Genomic DNA, 16,255 nt, shown 5'->3' on the forward strand with positions numbered 1-16,255 from the left:
CCCAATCCAGCACAGCTGATCCTCTAGTGGGCTCAACAACAATCTGTTCTAAAAAGCCATCCCTTAGACATTCTACAAATTCTCCCTCTTGATAAATGTCAACTTTCAAGAAAACCAGCTAAATGTGTGAAAAATGGTTCAGTTCATTTTGCACTGTTACTAAAGTCAAGAATATATATGTACCAAATTACTTTTTTTAAATGGAGTTCCCTTTATATTTAACGTGTCAGTCCATGGGCTCCTCTACTGTCGCGATGAGGTCACACTCAGGTTGGAGGAACAACACCTTATATTCTGTCTGGGTAGCCTCCAACCTGATGGCATGAACATCGATTTCTGGAACTTCCGGTAATTCCCCTCCCCCCCACCATTCCCCATTCCTTCTCTCACCTTATCTCCTTACCTGTCCCATATCCTCCCTCTGGTGCTCCTCCCCTTTCTGTTTCTTTCATGGTCTTCTGTCCTCTCCTATCAGATCCGCCTTCTCCAGCCCTTTATCTCTTTTACCAATCAACATTCCAGCTCTTTACATCACCACTTCCCCTCTCCCAGTTTCACTTATCACTTAGTCCTTCATACTTTGTCCTCCCCTTTCCCCAACTTCTTACTCTAACTTCTCATTTCTTTTTTTTCCAGTCCTGCTGAAGGGTCTCAGCCTGAAACGTCAACTGTTTACTCTTTTCCATAGATGCTTCCTGGTCTGCTGAGTTCCTCCGGCATTTCAGGTGTGTTACTTCCCTTTATATTTACTTACTTGTTTCATATGCTGCATGCATAGTTGTAATCTCACCTTAAAACAACAATTTTCACACAACTGAATATTATTTAATCTTTATCAAACACAAACTGGCTTCATTTATAGCATTCTACCAAATATTGAACTGAAAGGATAAATTTAAGAGGTATTTCTATCAGAGTCTTTCATGAGCTTCCAAAGTATGTCACAGCCAATTAATTGGATTTTGTTAATTATTTCCTGGTCTAAAATGATTGTCACAAGAATTAGAAGAAGGACAATTGACATTAAAGGATAAAAGACCACACTGTTGTGAAGAAAGAACTGAAGACTGGATGAAGTGGAATGAGCTATGGGCTTTTCTCTGACTGACGCGTCAAGGGCACAAGCCCATGATCAACTCCAAATTCTTCCCTCCAATTGAGGTGTCAAGCAAGATTGAAGTTGGCAAGGATGAAAGTAGAGGATGGGCAGGTGTTCAGCACCGTCTGCCAGTGCTTGATTTAGTCTTCCTCTTCCTCTCACTGGCTGCTGTCAGAGGAAAATGTAGAAGTTTTGGGATCTACTTTGCATGGATTGATCAGAGGGGCTTTGGACTCATTTGGGAGGACGTTCTGGTTCATGTTGCATGTGTTCCTGGATTCTGTTTACTCTTTTTTGCTGTTTTTGAGCGGTTTGATCTGAGTGATCAATGTGCTCTGGGGCGCTTCAGCTAAGAATACTTTGTTCTGCAGCCTGCAGTGGCCTAGCAGCATGACACTGAACTGAACTAAACTGAACACTACAGGACTCCTGGCTTGATGTTTGATATTCTATGTGTCGTCTGCTTTTTTTTTTGGCCATTTGCGTAATTTGTACTTTCTTCACGCATTGGGTGTTTGATGTTTTCCTGAACGAGTTTGATGGTGCTTCTTTGCTTTATGGCTGCCTGCAGCAGGACAAATCCCAGCGTTGTAGTCGGTACACGTATTTTGATAATAAGTATACTCTGAATCTTTGAAAAACCTGGCAGACTTGATGGGCCATGTGTCTCATTCAGTGTCATACTAATCTATAACTCCATCATCTGTTGTTACAAAGAGAAGTGTAACCAGGAACGTTCTGCACAGCCTGATACCACAAACAACAAGATAAGCATTGTCCAAGGCAGCAGAAGACCTCACCCACTTCTCCCCATGAGAATCACTGATAGCTTCAAAGATGACCCACTTCAGAATGACACGTGGCCCCCTCAACTGAGAGTTCCCACTGAAACACGGTGCCAGAGAATTATAAAGTGTGGATTTCCATTTATAACACACCCTTCGCAGTTTCAGTTGTCCCAGAGCTCTTTACAGCTAATGAAGTACTTTTGAAGTGTGGTCAGCCTTGTAATAGTGGAAACATAGTAGATAATTTGTTTGCAGTGAACTCCAATGAACAGGAATGTGATGGTAGCCAGAAAATGTGCTGTACTGATATTAACTGAAGGATAATTTTAGCCAGGACACCAGGGAGAACTCACCTTTTCCTCTTTGAAATAATAGCCCAGGATATTTTGTTTCTTCCAGAGAAGACACGGTTTGATTTAATATTTCATCTTTCAGTACTGCACTGAGGGCCAGTCCAAACCATAAGAACATAAGAAATAGGAGCAGGAGTAGGCCATCTGGCCCGTCGAGCCTGCTCCGCCATTCAATAAGATCATGGCTGATCTGGCCAGATCTCCACCTACCTGCCTTTTCCCCATAACCCTTAATTCCCCTACTATGCAATAATCTATCCAACCTTGTCTTAAATATATTTACCGAGGTAGCCTCCACTGCTTCATCGGGCAGAGGATTCCACAGATCCATGTTCAAAATAAATATATTATCAAATGATGCATACTATATACAAACTTGAGATTCATTTTCTTGCAGGCATCCACCAGACAATAAAGAAATACAATGGAATTCATGGCGAACTAAGGCAGAGTCCCTGAAAGTGAGCCTACAGGCTGTGGAATCAGTTCGGCACTGAGGTGAATGAAGTTATCCACAACGGTCCAGGAGCCCAGTACCTGCTCCTGAACCTGGGGATGGTGGACCTGAGACTCCTGCACTCCCAAACAATAGTAGCAATGAGAAGAGAAGAAGACAGGTCAAATGTAGGCAGTTCTCAAAGGAGGAGGCTGAAGTTCAGGTTGAACATCTGGTTTTATGGAGGCTTTGAGGAAAAAGAGAGAGGGAGATGCAACAAAGCAGAACAAATCTAGAAAAGAGTGCACATTGCTCAAAGCTGACCCTTCATCCCCTGCCCCAAAGCCAGGCAGAACAGTGAAGGAAGGTAGAGGAGTTTTAAACCAGATTCAGAGGAACTGACTGTCTGAACTGAGAAAGATGGCTAAAGGAGTTTGCAAAGGTAGGAGGACAGCCCTTTAGAACAGAGCAGAGGAAGAACTTCTTTAGCCAAAGGGTGGAGAATCTGTGGAATTCATTGCCACAGATGGTGGTGGAGGCCAAATCATTAGCTATATTGGAAGTGGGGGTTGGTATGTTCTTGATTAGTAAAGGTGTCAAAGGTTACAGGGAGAAGGTAGGGTAATGAAGTTGAGAGAGATAAAAATCAGCCTTGATGGAATGGCAGAGCAGACTCAATAAGCCAAATGGCCTAATTCTGCTCCTATGTCTTATGGACTTGAGTGAACAGGGACGATGGAAAAATTTGTAAATTTGGAGAAGTATTTTTTAAAATTAGTGTTTCTCTAATCTGGCCAGCTGCCATGGAAGAACTCTTGCTCCAGTTAACCTGGTTTGATGTCTTAGCTGAAAGATGCAGTTCCCACCAGGAATCAATCCCTCAGTGCCATGCTAACTGAATTGTGCCCACATATATGCAACTTAATGTGAACTAACTGTACTAACCAAACTTGACCTGTGGTTTCTCACATTTACCATCAGCTCCCCTTTCATACTTTCTGTGGTGAACTAGATATACCTGTCTGACTGCTCCTGTGGCTCCTCCCAAGACCCTGCTGACTACCCCTGTGGCTCCTCCCACAGACCCCTGTATAAAGGCGACTGTGGCCTGCTGCTCTCCCTCATTTTCCCCAGGATGTAGTGTTGTCCTTCAGTCAATAAAAGCCGGTATCTCACTTCCTAAGTCTCGGCGTGAGTTATTGATGGTGCATCACTTTCTAAAGCAGTTTGATCACAATTGAATGTTTTTGGAAGATATTACCCTGCAAGCTAATATATCAGTCATTTGATTAATGTTCCAATCCTATAATTCTTCATGATCTTCACTGGGCCTCGGATTACCTGGACAATACATATACCTATGGCACAATGCTGTTTATTGACTACAGCTCAGTGTTTAACACAATCATTCTACGGGTCTGATTGAAAAGCTCCAGAATCTGGAGCTCTGCATCTCCCTCTGCAACTGGATCCTCAACTTCCTAACCGGAAGACTACAATCTGTGAGGATTGGAAATAGCATCTCCACCTCACTTTATTAGGAGTTTGAAGAGATTTGGCATGTCAACAAATACACTCAAAAACTTCTATAGTTGTACCACAGAGAGCATTCTGACAGACTGCATCACTGGCTGGTATGGAGGGACTATTGCACAGGACTGAAAGAAGCTGCAGAAGGCTGTAAATCTAGTCTGCTCCATCTTGGGCACTAGACTACAAAGTACCCAGGACATCTTTAGGGAGCGGTGTCTCAGAAAGGTGGCGTCCATTCCTAAGGACCTCCAGCACCCAGGGCATGCCCTTTCCTCACTGTTACCATCAGGTAGGAGATACAGAAGCCTGAAGGCACACACTCAGCAATTCAGGAACAGCTTCTTCCCCTCTGCCATCTGATTCCTAAATGGACATTGAGGTTTTGGACACTACCTCACTTTTTTAAATATACAGTATTTCTGATTTTGCACATTTTAAAAAATATATTCAATATACGTAATTGATTTACTTGTTTATTTATTATTATGTTTTATTTTATTTTTTCTCTCTCTCTGTTAGATTATATATTGCATTGAACTGCTGCTGCTAAATTAACAAATTTGACGTTACATGTCGGTGACCTCAGTGATGTGTGCGTAGCCCACTGCTCTACTCACTCTACGCTCATGACTGTGTGGCTAGGTACAGCTCAAATGCCATCTATAAATTTGCTGATGACATAACTATTGTTGGCAGAATTTCATGTGGTGACGAGAGGGCATACAGGAGAAAGATATATCTGCTCTTTGAGTAGTGTCGCAGCAACAACCTTGCGCTCAATTTCAGTAAGACCAAAGAACTGGCTGTGGACTTCAGAAAGAGTAAGATGAGGGAACAAAACACCAGTCCTCATAAAGTGAACAATTTCAAGTTCCTGAATGCCAATGTCTCTGAGGATCTATCGTGGGCTCAACATATCAAAGCAATTACAAAGAAGGCATGGTAGCCGCTATATTTCATTAGGAGTTTGAGGAAATTTGGTGTGAAGCTAAAGACACTCACAAATTTCTCCATATGTACAGTGGAGAGCATTCTAACTGGCTGCATCACCATCTGGTATGGGGGGGGGGGTGCGACTATTGCACAGGATGGAAATAAGTCGCAGGTAGCTCTAAACTCAGTCAGCTCCATCATGGGTACTAGGCTCCATAGTATCCGGGACGTCTTCAAGGAGAGATGCCTTAAAAATGAGGTATCTATCATTAAGGACCCCCATCAACCAGGCCATGCCCTGTTCTCATTGCTACCATCACAAAGGAGGTACAGAAGCCTGAAGGCACACACTCAATGATTCAGGAACAGCTTATTCCCCTCTGCCATCTGATTTCTAAATGGACATTGAACTCATGAACACTACCTCAGTACTTTCTTTATTTTTATTTTTGCACTAATTTTATTTATTGTTTATATATTTTTTTGCTGTAATTCATGTTTCTTTTCTATTGCTATGTATTGCAATGTACTGCTGCTGCAAAAATTTCACAGTGTATGCCAGTGATATTAAACCTGATTTTGATAACTCTGTGTAATAACCCTGAAGTACACTCAGATGCTGTCTCCATTAAGAGGGCAATGATATCAGAATGAACCAGGCTGTAGGTATCAGTCATTCCCAGAAGAGCCTATCTCACACAATTTCCAGTCCACTTTGCATAAACAATAGTTATTCATAATTTACTTATTATTGTCACTTGTACTGAGATACAGACAAAAGCGTTACTTGCATGCCATTCAGATATATCATTCCATACTGAAGTATAGTAGTATAAAAGGAAAATAATAATAGAATGCAGAATAGAACAAGGCACATTACAGCACAGTACAGACCCAGTGACCCATGATGTTATGCCAACACTTTAACCTACTCTAAGATCAATCTAACCCTTCACTCTCACATGGCCTTTCATTTTTTATATCATCCACGTTCCAATCTGAGAGTCTCTTAAATGTTCCTAATATATCTGCCTTTACCACCACGTCTGGCAAGGTGTTCCATGCACACACCACTCTGTGTAAAAAACTTATCGAAGACACCACCCCACTATACTCTCCTTCAATCACCTTAAAACTATGCCCCCTTGTATTAGTCATTTGTACCCTAGGGAAAATTCTCTGGCTGTCCACTTGATCTATGCCTCATATAACCTTGTACACCCAGAATAGTGTTACATTTATAGACAAAGTGCAGTGTGGCAGACAAATAAGGTGCAAAGGCTATGATAAAGTAGACTGAGAGATCAAGAGTTCAGTTCTTCACTATCGTGCAGGAAGTCACAGTGGGATAGGAGTTCTCCCTGAGCCTGCAATCCTGCTAAAATGCTCTATTTTACAGGAAGAATTTTATTATTAGTAGACTTCTTATGGCATTGCTCATTGAGTTAGAAAAAAAAATTATACTGCTAAAAACCCTCCTGTGTTACTGGTCAGAATGGCATACTACACAATGAATGACAGAAGTGTGCAACTGAAGCAGCAGAACATCGCTAGATCTCCTACGAAGTTTATAATAATCACCATCCAGGCAGCTCAGTAGGATACTGGTTGACCTCCCTGGGCATTGATCGTGTGATAGCAGAGAATGGCAGATCTCTCCTTGTATTGCTCACAGTGTTAGGTGATTTACTAATTGTTGCAGACCTTCCAGTGAACAGGTAACACCAACTTTTACACTTCGTTTCCACTTCAGGTGAGACTCCTGCCCCATGCTTGGGAATGCAGCACAGGCAGGTGAAACTCTCTCCTTTCCCATCTTGTAAGCAGATAGACAGCAATTTGAAAAAGAAGTTGCCTTTCAGCTTCCTCACACATCTTGCATTGACTTTCACAAATTAATATTGATCTGGTTGACCTAGATTGTAAGAACTGCAATCCAACTACAATAAGACAAAAGATTTGCACTTCAACAGCACAGTTCCAATGTTACAATGTGCTTAAGACCAGATAAAGTCCTTTCAAAGCATTTTCACTGTTCTAACCTCAGAAACACAACTATTAATTTGCAATGCAGTAAGTGCTCACAAATATCAAAGTGATAATGACCACGATAACTTTATCTGTTTTATTAATATCGATTGAGGGGTAGTGCCAATAAAGAGAAGAAGAATGTAAAAAGACCACAGAGTAAGTGTCATAAATGGAAAAAAAGGGAAATAGATAAAAATACTCTTAAAGGAAGAATCAGTGGGGATTATAATTTATATTTTGAAGCTACCTGGCTTGGGTTAGATCATAAGAACTGCACTTTTGAACAAAAAATGGTGGTACAACCTGCAACTGATGTCTTTATTGATTTCCAATCAGATCTGAGCAAAAGATATCATGTCTATTGGAACAGCTGATCTGATAGTTGTATTATACCTAAAGTAACTGAAGTGGTCTTGAACCAGAGGGGATAACTTCACTCAAATTCAGTTTCCTCAACACCGAACCAGTTCCACAACCTAAGGACTCACTTTCAAGGACTCTACAACTCACATTCTTGATATTTATTGCTTCTTTATTTATTGTTAGTGTTTTGTCTTTTTCTCTCATTTTGCATTTGCATAGTTTGTTCTCTTTTGCACATTGACTGTTTGTCATCGTTGTATGCAGTTTTTCATTGATTCTATTGTGGGTTTTTTATGGTTACAGTGAATACCCACAAGAAAATGGGTACTTCAATAATAAATTTACTTTGAACTTATCTAGATTTTGTAAATAAACCAGTATATTGTAAGGGTTAAGAACATCTTAAGAACCACATAAAAAGCACGTACTTACCTGAGGGCAATGGGTGGATTCTCCTCTTCAGTTGTTTGCTGGACTTGGGAAAGACCGGCATCATAATCAGGGTCAATTCATCATTCTTCAAGGTTCATTGTCTTCGTTCCAGAGTTTGCTACCTGTAAGATTTATCAGCTGTGACTGACACTGCAGGTACATGATGCTTGTAACCCTGCCCATCATCGGCTGTCACATTATACTCATCGGCAGTGTGTAACCTCTGTCAGCCTCTGGGAAGGCTGCATGGCAGCCCCACCCTTGTCACCACCACAGTTTTATGTTACACTCAAAGGAAATGTCGATGACCTCATTGTCAGACTAGCCTGGGGTATTGAAACCATACTGTTTGTTGTACATTAAATAATTGGCACTACACAGCAATAAAACTCTGAATTCCTTCTCAATATTTGTTGCACCTAAGAGAGTTCAGCAAGATTTTTTATCAAGTCTGGTCTTAAGATACACTCTGTATTGTTATTCCAGTGCCTTTGCTTCATCAGGCATTAGAATTAAATTACTTATCCCTTGTATTTGCTGGCCGGAAATGTAGCGGCCTCAGCACTGGACTTTGAGGCAAATGGACCCAGGTTTGAATCCAGCAGCCCCTTGCATGCTTTCCATCCATGCAGGGATATGTGCTGAGCTAGCAACTTGGACAAAAACAGACAAATGCTAAGTCAATGACAAAAATTGCTGCCCAGTCAGCCACAAGGTGAGAAAATTTATCTCCTGTGACAAAAGTATTTCAAATAAATTCATGTTTCATTTATTTACCTTCCTAGTCTTAGATAATTTTATCTGGTATCGTTTTCTTTCTGCTACACACAGACCCTGCACCTGCACAGATATTGCAAGGTGGTATTTTCCAATTAGTGAAATACTGGACAGAAAATACAAGAAGCTTTGAACAGTTTTGTTTCCTTTTGTCAAGCATAGTACGTTGGAACTTCATTAGGACTGAGACTAAAAGATGACTGACAGAAAAGTCTAGAAAAAATAAACATAGAATGTAGAAAATCTACAACACATTACAGGCCCTTTGGCCCACAACGTTGTGCCGACCATGGAACCTACTCTAGAAACTGCCTAGAATTTCACTGCCGTATAGCCCTATATTTTTCTTAGCTCCATGTACCTATCTCTTAAAAGACACTATTGTATCCGCCTCTACCATCTTTGCTGGCAGTGCATTCCATGCGCCCACCACTCTCTGTGTGAAAAACTTCCCTCTGACAACCCCCTTGTATCTATTTCCAAGCACCTTAAAACCATGCCCCTTCATGTTAGCCATTTCAGCCCTGGGAAAAAGCCTCTGACTATCCACACGATCAATGCCTCTCATCATCCTCTACACCTCTATCAGGTCACCGCTCATCTTCTGTGGCTCCAGGGAGAAAAGGCCAAGTTCACTCAACCTATTCTCATAAGGCATTCTCTTCAAATAGCTTGAGCCTAATTTTCTTCCAAAAATTACTTTCCGGTATGACTAACAGAAACCTTATTACAAAATGTAGGACATCAAACAGTACAGCACAGGACCAGACCCTTTGGTCCATAATATCTGTGCCAACCATGATGAAATTTAAACTGAAAATCTGCATGCACATGATCCATATCCTTCCATTCCCGACCTGTTCATGTGTCTGTCTGAATGAATCTGAAACAGAATCAGGTTTATGACATACAGTATGTCATAAAATTTGACACAGTACAGTGCAATACATAAAACACTATAAATTACAGTAAGAAATATATGCACATATTAAAAAATTAAATGAAATAAATATGGCACAAAGAGAACAAAAAATTATGAGGTAGTGTTCATGGGTTCATTTTCAATTCAGAAATCTGATGGCGGACAAGAAGAAGCTGATCCTAAAGTACTGAGTGTGTGTATTCAGGCTCTTGTACTTCCTCCCAGATGGTAGCAATGAGGAGAGAGCGTTCTGTGTGATGGGGGTCCTTAATGCTGGATGTTGTTTTTATGAGGCATTGCCTTTGAAAATGCCTGCTCACAAAAATACTCACAATACTCCTAGTGAGGCCTCACCAGTGCCTTATAAAGCCTCATATTACATTCTTGCTTTTATATTCTAGTCCTCTTGAAATGAATGCTAACGTTGCATTTGCCCTCCTCAACACCGACTCAATCTGCAAATTAACCTCTAGGGAATCCTGCACGACGACTCCCAAGTCCTACACCTCGGATTTTAGAATTTTCTGCGCCTTTGTTCCTTCAACCGAAGTGCATGACCATACACTTCCCAACATTGTATTCCATCTTTCACTTCTTTTCCCATTCTCTTAATCTGTCTAAATCCATCTGTAACCTCCCTGCTTCCTCAACACTACCTTCCCCTTCACCTATCTTCAAATCATCTGCAAACTTTTCAACCAAGGCATGAATTCCGTTATCCAATCATTCTTATACAACTTAAAAAGAAGTGCTCCCAACACCAACCCTAGTAGAACACCACTAGTCACAAGCAGCCAACCAGAAAAGGCTCTATTTATTCCCTCTCTTTGCCTCCTGCTAATCAGCCAATGCTCTATCAATGCTAGTATCTTTCCTCTAAAACTATGGGCTTTTACCTTATTAAGCAGCGTCATGTGTGGCTCCTTGTCAAAGGCCTTTTGAAAATCAAAGTATACAATATCCACTGATTGTCCTTTGTCTATCCTGCTTATTATTTCCTCGAAGAATTCCAAAAGATTTGTCAGGCAAGATTTTCCCTTAGGAAAACCATGGCAACTTTGGCCTACTTAACCATGTGCCTCCAAGTACCTTTACCCTCATTCTTCCCAATCAACACCCAACATCTTCCCACCTACTGATGTCAGGCTAACTGGCCTATAATTTCTTTTATTTTGCCTCCCTCCCTTCTTAAAGAGTGGAGTGACATTTGCAATCTTCCAGTCCTCTGAAACCATGCCAGAATTTAGTGATTGTTGAAAGATCATTACCAATGCCTCCACAATCTCCCCAGCCATCTCCTTCAGCACTCTGGGATGTAGGCCATCTGGTCCAGGTGACTTATTCACCTTCAGACCTTTCAGCTTCCCAAGCAGCTTCTCCCTAGTAATAGCAATTGCACTCACTTCTGTCCTCTAACACTTTTGAACTTCCACCATACTACTAGTGTCTTCCACAGTGAAGATGAATGCAAAGTACTTTTTATTTATCTGCTATTTCCTTGTCCCCATTACTACCTCTCCAGCGTAATTTTCCAGAGGTCCAATGTCTGCTCTCACTTTTCTTTTACTCTTTATATATCTGAAAAAACTTATGGTATCCTCTTTGACATAATTGGCTCGCTTACCTTCATATTTAATCTTCTCCTGCTTTATGGCTTTTTAGTTGCCTCCTGTTGGTTTTTAAAAGCTTCCCAATCCTCTAACTTCCCACTATGTTTTGCTCTATTATATGCCCCCTCATCTGCTTTTATTTTGTTTTTTTACTTCCCTTGTCAGCCATGGTTGCGTCAACCTGTCTTTAGAATTTCTTCCAGAAACTTCAGCTATTGCTTTTCTATCGTCATCCTTGCTTGTGTCCCCTTCCAGTCAACTTTAGCCAACTCCTCTTATGTCTCCATAATTCCCTTTTCTTCATTATAATCCCAATACATCTGACTTTAGCTTCTTCCTCTCAAATTGCAGGATGAAGTCTATCATATAATGATCACCTTCTCCTAAGGGTTACTTTAGCTAAGCTCCCACTTAGGATCCAGCGCCAACCTGATTTTCCCAATCTACCAGCATATTGAAATCCATTATGACTATCATAACATTGCCCTTTTGATATGCATTTTCTATCTCCCATTGTAATTTGTAGCCCATACCCTGGCTACTGTTCAGAGACCTGTATATAATTCCCATTAGGGTCTTTTTACCCTTGCAGTTTCTTAATTCTACCCACAAGGATTCTACATCTTTCTAAGGATTTGATTTCTTTTTTTTTACCAACAAAGCAACCCCACCCCATCTGCCTACCTGCCTCTTTGATACATTTTGTATCCGTGGATATTAAGCTCGCAAATATAATCTTCTTTCAGTCATCACTCAGTGATTTCCACAATGTCATACCTGCCAATCTCTACCAGCACTGTAAGATTATCTACCTTATTCTGTATTCTGCGGGCATGTAAATTTACCATCTTCAGTTCTGTATTTGTCATCCTTTTTGATTTTGTCCCCATGTTATATTTTAACTCATCCCACTGACTGCAATTTTACCCTATAATCTGCTGGTCCTTCCAGGCAGTCTCACTGTATACTGCATTAGTTGGATACCAACTGCCCCATCCTCAGCCTTATCACCCTGGCTCCCATCACCCTGACAATTTAATTCAAATGTCCCAAACAGCTCCAGCAAACTTGCCAGCAAGGATATTGGTCCCTCTTGGGTACAGGCATAAACTGTCCTGTTTCTACAGATCATACCTTCCCCAGAAGAGATCCCAATGAGGCCTGATGAAGGTCTTGGCCTGAAACATTGACTGTTTACTCTTTTCCATAGATGCTGCCTGTCCTGCTGAGTTCCTCCAGCATTTTGTATGTGTTGCTCCAATGATCCGGAGATCTGAAGCCCTTCCTCCTGTACCAGTGCCTCAGCTATGCATTCATCTGCCAAATCATCAGGTTGTTAACCTCAGTGGTTCATGGCACAGCCAGCAATGCAAAGATTAGTATTCGGGAGCTCCTGCTTTTCAGCTTTCTATCTAATTCCCTAAATTCTCTCCTCAGAACCTCCTCCCTTTTCCTACCTATGTCATTTGTGCAAATAAATACCAAGACTTCTATCTGCTCCATCTCCCCCTTTCAAATGCCATGGAACCGATCCAAGATGTCCCTAGCTCTGGCACTTGGGAGGCAATATTCCATCAGGGTGTCTCTTTCACATCCACAGAATCTCAAGTCTACTCCTCTAACTATAGAGTCCCCTATCACTACTGCAGACTCTCCTCTGCCCCCTCCCAGTAGGTCGTCTCCCCCAGCAGTATCTAAAGCTGTATACTTACTATTAAGGGGAGCAGCCACAGCTGTACTCTGCACTGTCCACCCATTTCCTTTCCCTCTCCTAACAATACCTGCTGCTTGCAACTTAGGGGTGACTACCTCCCTGTAGCTCCTATCCATCACCTCCACAGTTTTCCACATGAGCTGCAGCTCCAGCTTGTTAACACGTAGCGTAGCAGTTAACATAATGCTACAGCTGCACCAGTGACCTAGGTTCAATTCTGCTGCTGTCTGTAAGGAGTTTGTACGTTCTCCCTGTCACTGCGTGGATTTCCTCTGGATGCTCTGGTTCCATCCCATATTCTAAAGACACACAAGCTGGTACATTAATTGGGTACATGAATGTAATTGGGCAGCACAGGCTTGTTGGACCAGAAGGTGCCATTACTGTGTTGTATCTCTAAATCAATAAAAATAATCACCCCTCCACCACTATTCTCAGTCCTATATGGCCAAGTCAATTCTTAGTCTAATCCTATCTAGTCTCTGTGGATCCTTGACTTAATCTTGTGATTTGATCTGGATCAGCCAACAATGAGGAATTTGTCAATAGGTTTACTAAAGTCCACATCTCAGAGAGAACAACCATTAAACACCTGATGTGAAAACAGTTCTGACCTATACATACTTATTTTAACTTCAAAGCTTCCGATGGATTTACTCTGATATTTTCAGATTGAAGAATCCAGACCACAATGTGTCTCATCATAAATTTGGCTTTTTGCACAAATAAGGAGATACTCCAGAACAAAAGGCTAATGGCAAAGGAAAACAAACTGTTGGACTGTTCAACCCACTAAATAATTACCAGACTGGCTGCAGAAATTCTAAACACAAGGGCTTCTGCAGATGCTGGAAATCCAAAGCAACATACACAAAATGCTGGAGGAATGTAACTGGTCGTTTCAGGCTGAGACATTTCTTCAGGACTGGAAAGGAAAGGGGGAAGTCACCAGAATGAAAAGGTGGGGAGAGGAGAAGTAGGACAGCGAGGAAGTCCTGTTCAAACAAAATCTAGGTAAGAGAATATCAACACTGGAGTTTCAATGTCAATATTCAATCAACAATATGTAATTTTACTGCCAGCTCTTTTAAGTCCTGTGATCGCCAACAATAATCATGCCAATTTTTTATTTTTTTATTTTATTGTTTGGCAAAGTCACATGGCCTTACAACTAAAGAAGATTCAATATTCCTTGTTGCCAGTTTTTGTTCTTTATTGGCTGCAGCTAAGTACACCACACACCTGAATATCCCTGTTGATATTGTTCTACACCAATTACAGTAAGGTTTGGACATGCAGACTGTGGTGAACTAGATATACCTGTCTGACTGCTCCTGTGGCTCCTCCCACAGACCCTGCTGACTGCTCCTGTGGCTTCTCCCACAGACCCCTGTATAAAGGCGACTGTGGGCTGCTGCTCTCCCTCATTTTCCCCAGGATGTAGTGCTGTTTATTCTTCCAGTCAATAAAAGCTGATATCTCACTTCCTAAGTCTCAGCGTGAGTTATTGATGGTGCATCACAGACAGTGGGTAATCAGCGGGCTTTGATATGTATAGTCTGGATCATTAAATCAGGAACTTTGTGCCAATTGTTGCTCATTGGCTTCAAGTGCTGTGTTGGGCCCTTGCACCAATGTGACTGAGAAATACTGGTCAGTCATTGTCTGCAGAAATCATTGAAATCAGAAATCAAGGTTGCGACAACAGAAGGACATTGCATCATAATGACAAGGTGACTTCATTGAACTACTTCAACTTATTTTCTTAGGACTACACAGATCTCATGTCATTAAAACCACGGTGTTACACATGCATCTATAAAGCATAGGAGCATTAATTTAAAACTGACAGTCCTATTTCTGTCATCTTGAAGATGCAAGAAATGTCATTAATGGAAGTATTGACTAATCAAGCAACCATTATCTACAGTAGATTTGGTACTAAGGCAAACCAAAGACCCCAGTGGTAGATAACTTGGGAATAATAGTTACAAATTATTTTGTTTTCTACCCAATATATTGTATTAACCCAATAACATTTCTCAATTACACTTACATTACTTTCCACATTTTATTAAAAGTCATCTCTTCAATTCCATTAGGTTTAGCACCATCTATTTACATTATCTCCCTTGTGATGATGTTTCTTCAGATACATAAAGTGTAAAAGAGAGGCAAGAGTGGATATCAGACCACTGAAAAATGATGCAGGAGAGGTAGTAATGGAGGACAAGGAAACTGAGTAAGTATTTTGCATCAGTCTTCATTGTGGAAAACACTAGTAGTATGGTGGAAGCTCCAGGTGTCAGGGGTCATGAAGTGTGTGAAGTTACTATTACTAGGGAGAAGGTTCTTGGGAAACTGAAAGGTCTGAAGATAGATAAGTCACCTGGACCAGATGGTCTACACCCCAGGATTCTGAAAAAGGTGGCTGAAGAGATTGTAGAGGCATTAGTAATGATCTTTCAAAAACCTCTAGATTCTGAAACAGTTCTGGAAGACTGGAAAATTGTAAATGTCACTCCACCTTTCAAGAAGGGAGAGAGGCAGACGAAAAGAAACTATAGGCCAGTTAGTCTGGCCTCAGTGGTTGGGGAGACATTGGAGTCAACTATTAACAATGTGGTTTTGGGGTACTTGGAAGCCCATGACAAAATTGGCCCTCTCCCCACCTTCTTTATAGGGCATCTGCCCCCTCCTTCTTTAATCCTGACGAAGGGTTTTGACCCAAAACGTTGACTGCTTCCTTCAACGGATGCTGCCTGACCTGCTGAGTTCATCCAGCTTTTTTGTACATCTTGACAAAATTGGCCGTAGTCAGCATGGCCTTCTCAAGGGAAAATCTTTCCTGACAAATCTATTAGAATTCATTGAAAAAAGAACAAGTAGGATAGACAAAGAAGAGTTGGTTGATGTTGTGTACTTTGATTTTCAGAAGGCCTTTGACAAGATGCCATTCATGAAGCTGATTAACAAGCTACAACCCCATGGTATTACAGGAAAGATTTTAACATGGATAAAGCAGTGGCTGATTGGCAGGAGACAAAGAGAGGGAATGAAAGGAGCCTTTTCTGGTTGGCTGCCAGCTACTAGTGGTGTTTCACAAGGGTCTGTGTTGTGATTGATTCTTTTTACGTTATTTGTCAATGATTTGGATGACAGAATTGATGGCTTGGTTACAAAGATAGGTGGAGGCGCATGAAGTTTTGAGGAAGTAGAGAGGCTACAGAACGATTTAAACAGATTAGGAGAATGGACAAAGAA

At 41.2% G+C, this 16,255-nt stretch overlaps 1 protein-coding gene across 1 annotated transcript in view; it reads right to left on the minus strand.

Moving 5' to 3' along the window:
- The window catches only part of LOC140714282 (protein transport protein Sec24A-like), an 88,600-nt gene that overhangs the window by 65,948 nt on the left and 6,397 nt on the right, over positions 1-16,255 (minus strand). Inside the window, exon 2 of the mRNA XM_073025364.1 lies at positions 7,969-8,090. Coding sequence (XP_072881465.1) covers positions 7,969-8,032 — 64 coding nt within the window. The 5' untranslated portion in view covers positions 8,033-8,090. The remainder of the gene's footprint in view (positions 1-7,968; positions 8,091-16,255) is intronic.

This window comes from Hemitrygon akajei, chromosome 21, assembly GCF_048418815.1.
Source record: "Hemitrygon akajei chromosome 21, sHemAka1.3, whole genome shotgun sequence".
Classification (NCBI taxonomy): domain Eukaryota; kingdom Metazoa; phylum Chordata; class Chondrichthyes; order Myliobatiformes; family Dasyatidae; genus Hemitrygon; species Hemitrygon akajei.